Genomic DNA, 15,044 nt, shown 5'->3' on the forward strand with positions numbered 1-15,044 from the left:
GTGTGTCATAATTACCTTTATAAAGATTATGGAGAACACAGATACTTTAGAAGGTGTCCAGGAGAGACTTCAGAATGCTCTGGGGTCTGCTCTGCTCTTTCTCGGCTTTATTTTGGAGAATAAAGTCTATTTTCTGATATTCAAAACCTCTGGTCTGATAATTTCTAATTGATAAGAAGTCAAAATTCACGACAACACCCCTGCCCTAGAAGATCTTAATCTAGCATTTCTATGATTCTGCCAATCAAAATTTTCAAGTCTTCACATTGTTTTACATACGTTGTTCAGCCACAAGGACACCAATGATGTTGAAATGGGGTAAAAAAAATGACATACTGTATTTATAAGGTATAATTCACTCAAAAATGCCATTTGTGTCTTCATATAATGATGTATTCGCGGCCGTGATATGATATCACTCGTGATGTGAGCTGCTGACCATAAGCTGTTACCACACAAAGAGCGGGCGCGCGCCTGTGAATGAAGTCTACTTTAGTGAACAGAACCTGCATAGGCTGTGAATAAAGTTTTAAATAAAATTTAGTTTGTGGAACAGAGTGATTGTTTGAGAGCAGCGCAGGAAATATGAACCGCATTTAGCAGTCAAAAGGAAACCGAAAGCTTGCAAAACATTTAAATAATCATATGGCATTAAAGAGTTATGATTAGGCTACGAAAAGCATTTGATATGCTATTTTCTTTCTTAGCGAACACATAGTGTTGAGCATGAGAAGTGTCCTGTTTGTGTTAATTTTCTACAGTTTATATACCCCTCACATTTGCTGTCCTGTGCCAGTTCGTCATCACATGTTGTTGTTTAAACCCTTGTCTTGTCATGTTTCCAGTTATCATCGTTGCCAGCCTGCCCAGTCCTGTTTGTATGTATTTGTTTTGTTAATGTTTTCCCCCTCGGGGTAGTTTATTTTGCATTTTATTTTATTTTTATTATTTAATAAATTCCCATTTATTCTGCACTTGGGTCCTCGCTCCTTTTTCCCCATTTCCCCTCACCAACCCTGACAAGAATAAACAGTAGATCTACATATAATATTAATATAGTTTTTTTTTACCATATGTTTGAGAAATAACAACAATAATAGCCCACTCATATTAACCTTTATTTTACATCTACAGAATTGTGAGAAAATTATTTTATGCAAAAAAAAAAAAAAAAAATTGCAATTCTCATTTTAGCCAGAGTCGTGCAGCTGTACTAGGTACCCTTTTGTAAAAGTACCAAAAAGTGGTACGGTGCGGTTCTCTTTTTGGTACCTTTTGACAGTGGAAACGGCCATAAAAGTGTACCGAACCATACCACACCATACCACTCAGTGGAAACGGGCCATAAGTGAGTGTTTAACTAGAGGAGAAACATAAAAGCTACAAAAGACAAAATATATGCTTCACTCTTTTACAGAAAAAAATATAACAATGTTCTCACTCACTTGATGGTGACTGTGACATCCAACATCTTATCAGTGGTTATAAGTCCTGTCATGTGGTGTCTGACAGCAGTCAGAGTTAAGATGCTTGGGGCAGACCTATGGAACAGAAAGAAAGTCAAATCATGTGGATTAGAATTTCTTTAATAATGCTACATACTGCAAAAGCTTTCATGTTATTAAAATAACATACGTGTTGTAGGTGTAGTAATCCTGTTCAAACTGGTGACAGGAGCGTGGAGTCACTTTATAAACACCTTTAATTAAACAGTAGTAAGTTACATACTTTAGTCTCTAAACTTAAACTTAACTAAATTGAAGGAATTACTGAGCTCACCAGGCTTTGACAGACAGAAACGATTGACTCCTTTGGACAGATTGTAAACGCCAACATTCTCTGGTAAACTGCCGTCTTGGAAAAATTCCTAAAGTTTTGTACAAATAATGCATTATTATTTGCTTTACAATATTAGACAAGTAACTGGTGATTCTGCAAAATATGTTCATCAAGTTTTAGGTTTTACCAGTGTAATAGCATGGGACAGTGAGCAGCGCAGTAAGTATCCAGTTTGTCGAAACTCCACTCCCTCTACATACGAGTCAAGTACATCGATCTCCACTGACTTATGCTTCCAGCACCACTCTTCTTGGGTGATAGACACTAGTGAAAACAAGAGGATGTTAATCTCTTTATTAAACTAAAAGTCTGTACTGCTGAAAGGTTGCCTGACTTGGTCCAAAATCATAATATAACTAGTTTATTTTATTTTGCAAACCTTCAACCATAAACATACTATACCATTATCATATTTTATTTCAAGGCAAAAAGAACAAAAGAGACATGCAATTCTATTTATTTCTTTAATATAAATCATATTTTCAAAAATAACTTTGAATAAATTAAATTGCGAAATAAAAATAAATGAACTAAACGGTACCATTTATTTAATAAATACCATGCAAGAAATACTATTGTTTTTTTTTTTTGCAAGCTGAAAATTACACAGATGTTTGCAACATGCATAAGCTCATTAATTATAATACACAATGCCTTTAAAAGATGCATATCTTGTTCACAATAACTGCACTTATTTGTTCACATTTAAAATAATAATACTGCGCACTATGACTACAATTTAAAATAAAGTTGTTCTATTTTAATGTTTTTTAAAATATATTTTGAATCTGTATTCAGAACCTTAAACAGCCATTACTCAAACTTCAGGGTCACATCATACAGTGTGAGTATTTCAGAAATGATTCTAATATGCTGATTTGGTGCACAAAAGCTTTTTTTACATTATTATACGTTAGAAAACTGATATGCTGCTTAATGTTCACATTAAAACATTTCTTAATGCTGGGCAGCAATTAATCACATTCAAAATAAGTTTGCTTTGACATAATAGGGGTGTGCTATATATATATATATTTATCATGTATATGTGATATCCGCACTTTCATAGAAACAAAACTTTACAAAAAGTTTTTACATTTAAATTGAAATTTATATATAATTTGTATCATATACATAGGGCTGGACAAAACCTATAATTGATCAAATATTTCCAGCTCAATTTTTTCAATTACTTTCCCAACCGCAAGTGGAGTCACATGACCCCACTCTGTTAAGGCTGATATATACTTCTGCGGCCATTTTGCAGCCACATCACATCTCTGGTCAAATAGGATGATGGACCCATTCTTTTTTTTTTTTATTATATTTTCGGGGTTTTCACCTTTAATTGACGGTACAATAGAGAGTATTGACAGGAAAGTGTGGGGAGCAGAGAGAGTGGAAGGATCGGCATAGGACCGAGACGGGAATCGAACTCAGGTCCATGTGAGCACCGGAGTGCATGTGTCACTACACTCCATTATATTAAAGTTATTATTAACATTAAAATATTTGTGTACAGAAGATTACATACTGCTTAAATTATTATTTAAAGGATATGAAAGACTTACTTGATTTTAAAGAGATACTGATTATTTTCTATTTTTAATGTTAAAAACATTAAAAATCATTTATTTTGTTTCCAAAAGTGAGTTATTTATTTTCACATTTTTTTAAGAAAAATTTGTTTTAGGCAATGTGTGTTTTAATTTCAGTTGTTTAACATTGATGTTCAATAAGTAATCATAGATAACAGATTTGTGTTTCCTTCAATTCCTTTAAAATCAAGTAATGCACCCATCATTCAGAAATCTCTCACTAGTAATATGTGAGCATTTTTGTTGTACAAAACCTGTCAGTGAACTATGAGGGCAAAAAAATTAAATAATGGCTTATTAATAATAATAGAGTTGTTCAATTAATCGAGATTTAGATTTTACACCAAAATCGCCAGCCCTACATATACATTTATATTTTATATCTAAATATTAAAACATTTTCTCAAATATATGCATGCATGCGTATTTACAGTGCATCCCGAAAGCATTCATAGCGCTTCACTTTTTCCACATTTTGTTACAGCATTATTCCAAAATGGATTAAATTCCTTTATTTCTCCAAAATTCTACACACAATACCTCATAATGACAATGTGAAAAAAGATTTTTTGAAATTGTTGCAAATAAAAAATTAAAAAAATAAATAAAAAATATCACATGTATTTTGGCGGTGTGCTTTAGATCGTTGTCCAGCTGGAAGACGAACCGTCGCTCTAGTCTGAGATCAAGAGCACTCTAAAGCAGGTTTTCATTTAGGATGTCTCTGAACATTACTGCATTCATCTTTCCCTCTATCCTGACTAGTCTTCCACATCATGCTGCTGAAAAAAATCCCCACAGCATGATGCTGCCACCACAATGCTTCACTGTAGGGATGGTATTAGCCTGGGGATGAGCAGTGCCTGGTTTCTCCAAACGTACCATCTGGCATTCACTCCAAAGAGTTCAATTTTAGTCTCCTCAGACTAGAGAATTCTGTTTCTTATGGTCTGAGAGTCCTTCAGATGCCTTTTGGAAAATTCCAGGCGGGGAGTGACTTTCGTCTGGCTGCTCTACCATACAGGCCTGATTGGTAGATTGGTGCACACATTGTTGTCCTTCTATAAGGTTCTTCTCTCTCCAAAGAAGAACACTGGAGCTCAGACAGAGTGACCGTCAGGTTATTGATCACCTTTCTGACTAAGGCCCTTCTCAACCAGTCACTCAGCTTAGATGGCCGGCCAGTTCTAGGAAGAATCCTGGTGATTCCAAACATCTTTCTCTTACGGATGATGGAGGCCACTGTGCTCATTGGAACTTTCAGAGCAGCAAAAAAATTTCTGTAACCTTCCCCAGCCTTGTGCCTTGAGAAAATGCTGTCTCGGAGGTCTACAGACAATTCCTTGTTCTTAGTGCTTGGTTTGTGCTTTGACATGCACTATCAACCCTGGGACCTTATATAGACAAGTGCATGCCTTTTTAAATCATGTCCAATCACTTGAATTTACCACAGGTGAACTCCAATTCAGCTGCTGAAACATCTCAAGAACGATATAAAAATGGAAACAGAATGTAGCTGAGCTCAATTTAGAGCTTCATGGCAAAGGCTGTGAATACTTTCAAAAAATCTTTTTTCACACTGTCATTATGGGGTATTGTGTGTAGAATTTTGAGGAAATAAATGAATTTAATCCATTTTGGAATAAGGTTGTAACATAAAAATACGGGAAAAAATGAGGAAAAAGTGAAGCGCTATGAATACTTTCCTATTTTTTGATACGAAAAGATAAAATCATGCACTGCTTGCAAACCTTTGAATGTTTATATACAGATTTACCATCATAACGATTAAAATCTATATTGCTCATTAAGATCAAAACATGTCAAACCAGTGCTTACCTTTGTACTTGCCAGGCAGCACATTACCAAAAGTAAAGGTGAGGGTTTCACTGCTTCCAGACAACTGGAAGTTCTGCCTTTCTCCCTGTCTGCTTACAGGCTGAAGGCTCACGGTCAGATCTCCACAAGCCACTGATGGTACAATTCAATCAATAAGCCAAGGACAGGAAACACATGCATCTAATCAAATTTGACATAGAAAAAAACAATCTCTCTAACCAAGACAGGATACAGAGCCAGAAACAGATGCTATGAACTGAGTGAAGAGAAGGTCAGTGACGGGACGATCCACCAGTGAGATATCCAGAGAGTGTGGCTGAAGAGCAAGCCCAGCCTTCACCTCACTTTCAGGGAGAGTCACCTGCAAGAAGAAACACAACTTTCGTAAATTAACTTACGACAACACTCATTTTAAAGTGAAATGCTGTAATAACTATAAATATACAGTGCTGAAACACTAGTGGTGAAACAGATCACAAATCTCACAGTTCGGATTACATTATGGTTTTTTAGTCATGGATCGAACCATTTTTCGAATCAGTCAAAGAGGATGAGACAAATATAATTTACTTTCCATTTATTAAAAAACAGCACTGTAGGAAACTTTTGGTTTTAACAAACAGAACTTACAACCTGTAATAATATTAATAATAAAATGAAGAAATAATCAGATGAATAAAAATAAACTGTAAAATAGTCAGAACTGAATTCACTGTTACTACTATTGTTGCTGATGACGCTGAATGTAGAAATCTAACATTATAACTTGTGCAACCCTTATTTATTTTTTTAATCTCATTTTTAATAAATGATTCAGTTATTCCCTCATAAAATTTGATGTTTCACTGCTATATGTGCCATTTTTGAAGAATTATTCAGTGGTTTATATTTGATGGCTGGTTATATTTTTAATGTAAATTAATTCTCTTTCTGTTTCTAAAGTGTTTGGTGACTATTTTTTTATATCTATTTAGTACATCTGTTTTGCCCCCCAAAAAACATAACCTTCATTCACTGAGAAATGGATCAATATAATTATTTTCAACATGGAGTGTACTCATTTAGGCTGAGCACTGTACTTCTCTTTACCTGCACACTGTAGTCTCCTGGTTTAACCTGAAAACAGAACGCTCCATGACTGTCACTTTCCACAGTCCGGAAAAATCCCTGATCCTGCCTCTGAGCCGAAAGTGTAACTTTGTAGCGTCCAAGCTGTTTAACAGTCTCTGGAAGACGGGTGACGGAGATGTGACCACAAACACTAAACCTAAAAATGAAACAGTTGGGAAAAGGTTTAGAACAATCTGATGAAACCAGAAGACTTAAACTAGAGTATGTCTGTAAAGCAGTTTCCATTCATTTTCCTTAATGATTTAATACTACAAAAGGTTAAGTTACAGTAAACTGAATTCATAATTAATGCATAATAATGCAGAAGACTTTAATTTAATAGGAACATTTTATTCTGTTATTTATAATTGCATGTTAGTTTTAAAGATATACTTAAGCTAGAGTGCTATAACACAGTGACAAAACTTGCTTGTAGAAGATATAAACATACAAAGCTTGCAGTTTGTCACTCTTATCTAAATAGATAAAACATTTTTCACATCACTTCCTAATACGGTTTCTGATCAAATTTTGACCAATAAAATACTCCCTATTATCTGACATGCCCCGCCCCCTTCAAGAAACTTTTCGTCTCACTGGCAGAGCTGTGATAAAACAGAACTCTATTGGATTTTAAAGGGGAGGAGCTACATTATGCACCGCCCTCTCTTTGTGTTAAAATTAGGTCAAACAATGAAAAAAATGGGACCTTTAAACATTTTAACAGTCGACAATAACAGAGTTGAGATTTTCCACCATTTTGTGCTTTTGCTCAAGATGCTAAGCTCAACTCAAATAAACGAGGTATGCCTTAAACAGAATTTGATACATTTTTATTTAGCTTAGGTAAATGAGAAATAAATGGAACTATTACAATAACAAGTGGACTAAACGTATAAATAAAACTCACTACTGGTATATCCTAAACATTTTGTACAAAAGAATGTGAGAAGAATAATGACCTGCCTTAATGCCTTTTAGTGTTTCCCACCAGAAGAAGTGATACCACTTAGGGTAAGTCACATGCTTTTTCTATCAGTGCTTTAAAGATTATTCTGCATTTTTTTAAACTAATTAACCAGTATAGGTACAGAGACAAACTTTATTTTTCCATATTTGAAATTACAACTAATACAGAAAATAGATGTTTCATCCAAATGTTTGTTAACCAACTACACTCAAATCTATTGCAAGATGTTTTATCAATGGATAAGCTCAGAAGTCTAGATTCCTCCAAAGATAGTGATGATACAGTGAAGGACTCGGACACAAATATTAAGTAAGAATAATAAAAGATTGTATTGCAACCATTCCACAGAAATAGAAAATAAAAACTAATTAAAAAAAACAATTTCTAGGTTTTTGTCCACTTATATGATGATCTCAACCTTGTTTACACTTTCAAAGAACACTTTTGTTTCCTCCACAGGGTTTTATGGCAGTATCACTGGTAAGGTAAGTTAACATTATGTGATTCTTATGTTGTTCTTTTTTTAAGAGCTCCTATTATATTTTGGTTACTATTATAAATATTCAATGTTCAGAGATGCTCTTCTGCATACCTCGGTTGTAACAAGTGGTTATTTGAGTTACTGTTGCTTTTTTTTTTTTATAATTAATTTTAAGGGGTTTTTCACCTTTATTAAGATAGGACAGTGGAGATTTTACAGACAGGAACGTGTGGGGAGCAGAGATAGGGGAAGGATCGGCAAAGAACCTCAAGTCGAGAATCGTGCTCGGGTCGCCGTGAGCACCTTGATGCTTTGTTGACGCACAAATCACTAGGCTATTGGTGCCGACTACTGTTGCCTTTCTATCAGCTTAAACCCTTCTGGCCATTCTCCTTTGACCTCTGGCATCAACAAGGCATTTGCGCCCACAGAACTGCCGCTTACTGGACATTTTCTCTTTTGTACCATTCTCTGCAAACCCTAAAGATGATTGTCTGTGAAAATCCCAGTTATTCAAAGTCACTTAAACAACCTTTACCTTGACCTTGTCTACAGGCCTTAATGTATTGAGTTGCTGCCATGTGATTGAATAATTAGAAAATTGCATTAATGAGCAGTTGGACACGTGTACTTAATAAAGTGGCCTGTAAGTGTCTACTTCAAAAGGCAAAAGCTGAGTCCCAAATGGCACACTATAAACTCTGCACTCATGCACTATGTACTTATTCACTTACACACTCAACAGGATAGTATATGTATGTAGTGTCGTCCCAAATGGAACACTAATGTTTTTTACTAAGCGGAAATTCAAACCGTTTCCCTGATGACGTTTGACGGTTGCTAAATCAGTGAAATAAACGACCGAATTGTCAAATAATACCTGCCGTGAGTATAACCACATTCACCATCGGGAGGCGCTATAATCACTCTCCAAGGAGAATTTGCTTTCACCATCTAAAATAAAGTTATCCAACATGTGTGCCTGATAGCTCCGCCCCTTCCGCTACGTGAGCAAACCTGCGGTCATTGAGTGTGTGAGGTGTCCATCATTACACACTTCATTTTAGCAGCTGAATGAGTGCATCATCCGGGTAATTAAAGTGCACTTATTATTTTTAGAGTTTTCAGTGTGAACACACTACTTACACTATTTATACTACAAAATGGCGTAGAATAGTGCACAAGTATGCGATTTGGGACGCAGCTAAACACTGTCAAAAAAATAAGTATAGTGGGAGTTTTTAAGGTTAGTATTTACAAGACTAAATTAAAATACTTTTAAGACAAAACATTTTTAGATAACTTGATATAATTTGGGGTTTTATTCAAAATAGTTTCATGCAATTTTTTAAAAATATAATAAATTATTTATCTAGGACCGACATTTCCAAACTCGGGCCCGTAGGCCAAAGATGGCCTATGGTAACCTTTGATTTGGCTACTCTATCTGAGAAAAGGGAGAATGGTGGGGATTGTTTAGGTATTGTCATTTCAAATTTAATGTAACATTTTAATTGTTTGTTTTACTGTTAAAGCTTCAAAAAAGCTAACTAAAATTTAATATTTCAATTTAAATGCTGTAGTTTAGTTTAAAATGCACACACTGTCACCCGTTGGATTAAGGACAATGCAGAGACTTTGGTGAGCAAATCAAGGCAAAGGCAAATTCTACTTATTTTTAAATATTATGTAATGTAAAATAGTTTGGTATGTGTATCTTTGCCCACGGCTCTCAATGATATTTGGTTTTTGGCCTTTTATACAAAAAATTTGAGCACCCCTGATGTAGGAGATGTAAAATAAAAATTATATGTAAGTTTTCAATGATAGATTTTATTATTTAGTTAATATTAAGTAAAAACAAAAGGTAAACAGGCCCTAAAACTTTTTTATTATTATTAAAATGAATTATTATTATTTACTTAATATTTCCAATTATTTATTTTTAATTTGGTTAATATCAAGTAAAATAAATCCAAGGTTCTAAAATATTATCTGTGTATCCACTTTAAACTACTTCTAGAAGTAGTCAAAAACACATTTTATTGGATTGCTTTCACTTTAAACCCTAATGTGACCAAATGTGTTCAACCAGCCACAATGCACCACTTTTTGTTTGTCTACTAACCTAACAAAGGACTATTACAGGATGTTTGCACCATATCAGGGTATTCATATTTCGCCATGTTGTAACAAATTAGACTAATTTAGCTTGAAATAACAGCCATTTACATAGTATTAACTCATTTGCTTCACCAATCACATTTGTTTGCTTCATCATAAAGACACAAGAAAGACTTTTAAACTATGTTAAAATCAGACATTGACATCAGCATTAAAAATCTCTATATCTCTATATATCATCTTCCACTGGATTTCATGTAATGTATGCATACTCACCCTGCAGTGATGATATCTGGCAGCTGAGGCGTGCTGGGAGCAATCTTCACAGTGACTGGTTCAAAGAACATAAGCTCCTTGTGTGTGTTAATAGTGTAAGTGCCTGTGGTCATATTCTCCAATCGGAAAGAACCATCTTCTTTAGTTTCCACTGTGAAAGAGACCAAGAAAGTATAAATGCAAATCAAGTTAATGTGTTAAATTAGCATACATTTGTTAATTAAGCATGAAATGTTGGCTACTTAGGTTGTTTAATTATATTATTCAGGCGTATTATCACAGGTACCTTTAATCTGGTTGTTAAGTGTAACTACAGCATCTGCAACTCCCTCTCCATCGGGGCCATTCAGAACTCTGCCCATCACAGAGAATCCCATGACCCGGAAAACAGGCTGAGAAACAAAATGGGAATAACTGGTTAAAAAAACTGATTTAACTGATTTGGCTTCTTTTCTTTGAATTATTTTTTTTAAACACGACATGTGTAAAGTATACAACCAAAACAATAAATCCTAGTCTATAAATTGGTATAATAAGTCCTCATCAGGCATAATCAATATTTTTCCAGGCTCTCCACAAGGCTGTATACTTTCTCTTGTTTTTATTTTCATATTATATACAAGTGATTGTCAGAATACGCATAAAAAAGGTATCTGGTTAAATATGGTTATTAGATCTGAATGTGTCAAAACTAAAGAAATGCTCATTAAATTTGGTAAAAAAAAAATTCTACACTTCTCTCCAAAGGGTGGTCATAAATAACACAAAGATTGGGGAAGAATATAGCTACCTATGAACCATCATTGACAACAGGCTGAAATTTGACCAAAATACATGTGCAATTATTAATAAGGCTCATGACAAATTTTTTAATTCTTGGCTCTTTTTTCACTGTCTAAGGCCCTGTTTACACTAATGCGTTTTAGTTTTAAAAGACATAAGTTTTGCTATGGTTACACCATCCGTCCGCACTACGCCAGAGTTTTTGAGCACCGAAAACAGATCTGTTTGAAAACGCTGATGAGGCAGTTATTGTTTTAAAACGCTGCTGCTCCTTGTTAGTGTGAATGGGGAAAAACGGAGACATCTGAAAACGGAGGCATCTGTTTGAGGCTTTTTCCTGAATATTAAGTAGCCTACACATAGTTTATTCTTCCATCCTCTTCTTGTAAATTCAGACTTCGCAAGTTTTATATGGAAAACAAACTACCGAGGACACGCTGGGTAAATCTTCAAGCGGAACAGTGTACTTTATAACCTTATTCGCATCACCCTGGCTACATTGTTTTACTTTCTTGCCAATAAAATGAAAACATGATATAAGGAACAGTCTATTTACATTTTAATATTAGCAACTTAACAGACACCGTCGTGTAGCTACATATTTATATGACCATCATCTTTCTTTATGAACTTTATTCATAATTATAACAAAACGAAGCCTATAACATAACTGCTTCCATTCATTTTTATAAAAAAAATACGAAACATACCCTCTTTTGCTAAAAAATCAGTTTTAATCATACCAGCCAACACGTTTTACCCGAGAGTCTCCTGTACTTCAAACCCATCTCTCGTCACCCTCCCGTTTTGTTATTTCTCCCAGAAAACTCCTGTAATTTTTCCCGCTGACTGCCTGGAGCTCAGATGAGCACATACGCTGCAGTGTATGCCAGAGTGTGTGTGTGTGTGTGTGGTTACATGATGTGCGTTTTTTAGTGGTATAGTGAGGACGCTAGATGACGCAGAAACGCTAGGTGAAACGTCAGTGTGGACTCGGATCGTTTCATTCTAAAACAAAAACGTATTAGTGTAAACGGGGTCTAAGAGTTACAATAACCATCTTCTACACATTGTTAATTTGTGCTCAAAAATTCAGTGAGTTTCCAATTCGAAGTCTTGCATCCTATTATGAACAGCAGGTGTTGAGGACAGCATATAAAACTTTAAAGGACAGCACGCATCCTTTAAATTATTATTTTAAGAACATGCCCCTTGGGTAACGTCTAAGGCAGGGGTGGCCAATCCTGTTCCTGGAGATCTACCTTCCAGCAGATTTCAGTTGCAACCCTTATCAAACACACCTGTCTGTAATTATCAAGTGGATTTCAGGTCCTAATTAATTGGTTCAGGTGGGTTTGATCAAAGTAGGAGCTAAACTGTACAGGAAGGTAGATCTCCAGGAACAGGATTGAGCACTCCTGGTCTAAGGTCAATTAGATGTTCCACACATCATTATGAATTTACTTTTGTGCCTGAATAAATCTGGGTATGTAATAGATGTAGTTGATTGATACTTTATTATTATAGACCCTTTTCACATTTTCGGGTTTCCCAGTAGCAGAGGTCATCATAGTCGTGTAAACTTAGAGCAAAGAGAATGGTAGAGTAAAACAAATTGTGTGAGACTGATAATGGCAGTAATTAAAATCTCTTGTGAAAAGGGTCCATTATTATTATTAATTTATTACATTTGTATTTATAGACTTATTTAATGTTTTATTTTATTTGTGTGTGTGTGTGTGTGTGTGTGTGTGTGCGTGCGTGCGTGTTTATTTGTGTAATTGGTGTTAAGGTGTTTAAGGGTGTCAGTTGTGTTATAGGTGAAGCACCATACATGTCAGAATAAATGACCACTGAGGGATTATTAAAGCTTTAAACTAAACTAAATAAATGTGTCAGAACACAAACAGCGAGTACAGAAACTCACCTGCAGTGTTAAACTGCTGTGTTCAACTTTGAAGTCCATTCGAGAAGGAGCAACATCAAAGGTGATTCTCTCACCTCGGTAATATGGAACCTACAATTCAAGAAGTGACAAAAACATTAAAAAAACAGTAACTTGTGATTTATTACTACATATTATCTAGAATAGGTATGCTGACTGAGATGAAGGTGACATTAAATGTAAAAATCACTTTTTCAAAAATTCTTACCACAGTGTATTCTCCACTGGGAAGGCAGGGAAATGAGAAAGTGCCATCCTCGCGAGACTGCGAACTGCAGAGATACACAAGGGAGGCATCGCCAACTAAAGCCCCATCAACAGGAGCCACAGCACAGCCACTGATATCCTGGAGGAGTATCAATTTATTCAGATCAAGTCATAACAAATAGCATATGAAAAGTCTGTTCACATTTGTGAAAACTAGGGCTGCACGATATTGGAAAAAACTGACATAGCAATATTAATATAATTTCACAAGAATGAAACAATGAAATAATTGTATCTGGAAAGAATTCATAATGTTACATAGATTATGAAGATTTTGTAGGGAGTGCAAAAGGAGTGCGTCTATAAAATATAATAAACAAATTACAAGCATAACTAAATTCAATAGAACAGAGCAGTGGTGTAAAGTAAATAATTACAAATACTCAAATTACAGTAATTAAGTAGTTTTTCTCAGGAATTGTAATTTACCAATTAATTTTAAAAATGTGTACTTTTACTTTCCCTCGAGTACATTTTTAGTGCAGTATCGGTACTTTTACTCCACTCCTTTCCTTCAACGCTGCTTTATTTTTTCATGTCTGTGGGGATTAGAAAAATCAGTCCTGTGATTCCTGTCCAATCAAATCGCACATAGAAGGTAAATCGCATCATAATGAACTACCTCAAGACGATTTTTAATTGCAGCAAACTGTCTGGAAGCATTAAAAATGTCCAAGAAGACGTCCAAAATCTTTACACGCATTAACCCAGAGACTGTTTAGATGCACGTCACTGATAAAAAAATGATGGATGTTTACTGTATGATGACCAAAATGGCCTTAAACACCCAGCAGGCGCAAGAGGTCAATGTGACGTCAGATTGACGTAGTACCCCAGTGTCGTGGGGATGTTGCATTTTCTTTGGAAATGAAATCGGGTTGATGTCAGAACTCAACATCAGACCAACATCAATGTCCAACAGCTAACCTAAAACCAACCTAATATCAACGTCTAATGATGTTACAGCTTGACATTGTGCGGCGTTACCACTATGACATCTATCAGACGTTGGATTTTGGTTGCTCTACCTGATAAATAAATGTCAGTATTTGACGTCAACATGACGTTGGTTTAAGATGTTGGCTCGATGATGAATTTTGGTCACTTTCTAACAACCTGAAATTGACCAAATATCAATGTCATTCGACATCGTTATTGGACATCAAAATAACATTGTCCTTAGACACTGGCTAGACATTGAATTTTGGTCAACTGACATCAGAACCTAAATCTAACCTTATATTAACGTCTTATGACGTTGTGTGCCTGCTGTGCAATAACTCGATGCACTACAGAATGTGACGTTTACACACACATGCTTTTTACAGAGTAATACTCATTACTCTTAAATACTTTTGAAAGGGCTACTTTTTACTCATACTTTGAGTAATATTTACAACAGAGAGTTTTACTCTACTTGCCCTACATTTTTAGGCAAGTAATGGTACTTTTACTTGAGTATGATTTTTCAGTACTCTTTCCACCACTGCAACAGAGATACAAATGAAATAGAGAGTGTTGTCTGGTTTTCTGGATATTCTAACAGTATTAAAGTCAAATGTCAAATAAAAAGCAATGTAATCAAAAGTAAAATAACACGGTGTAGTCTTCATTGTAATAATAAATACAATTAATCTTTGTTTTAAACATTTGTGCTCCAATAAATTTTAATTAAATTAAATAAGTTTAAATTAACCTGAAAGCTTGTACAGTCACAGGCCTTAAAAGTAATATTATGACTCAAGAAATTTAAGTTCTTTCACTCTAATATCCATTTCCTGGCTAATTATAATCACAACTCAACATCGTAGA

At 34.9% G+C, this 15,044-nt stretch overlaps 1 protein-coding gene across 1 annotated transcript in view; it reads right to left on the bottom strand.

The window, feature by feature from the left end:
- nomo (nodal modulator) overlaps positions 1-15,044 on the bottom strand; it is a 44,028-nt gene that overhangs the window by 20,470 nt on the left and 8,514 nt on the right. Inside the window, exons 8-18 of the mRNA XM_002662315.5 lie at positions 13,174-13,311; positions 12,948-13,037; positions 10,524-10,629; positions 10,238-10,388; positions 6,366-6,543; positions 5,496-5,637; positions 5,277-5,408; positions 1,967-2,103; positions 1,780-1,867; positions 1,636-1,699; positions 1,446-1,541 (exon numbers count right to left, since the gene is read on the bottom strand). Of these exons, the coding sequence (XP_002662361.1) occupies positions 1,446-1,541; positions 1,636-1,699; positions 1,780-1,867; positions 1,967-2,103; positions 5,277-5,408; positions 5,496-5,637; positions 6,366-6,543; positions 10,238-10,388; positions 10,524-10,629; positions 12,948-13,037; positions 13,174-13,311 (1,322 nt within the window). The remainder of the gene's footprint in view (positions 1-1,445; positions 1,542-1,635; positions 1,700-1,779; positions 1,868-1,966; positions 2,104-5,276; positions 5,409-5,495; positions 5,638-6,365; positions 6,544-10,237; positions 10,389-10,523; positions 10,630-12,947; positions 13,038-13,173; positions 13,312-15,044) is intronic.

This window comes from Danio rerio, chromosome 6, assembly GCF_049306965.1.
Source record: "Danio rerio strain Tuebingen ecotype United States chromosome 6, GRCz12tu, whole genome shotgun sequence".
Taxonomy (NCBI): Eukaryota; Metazoa; Chordata; class Actinopteri; order Cypriniformes; family Danionidae; genus Danio; species Danio rerio.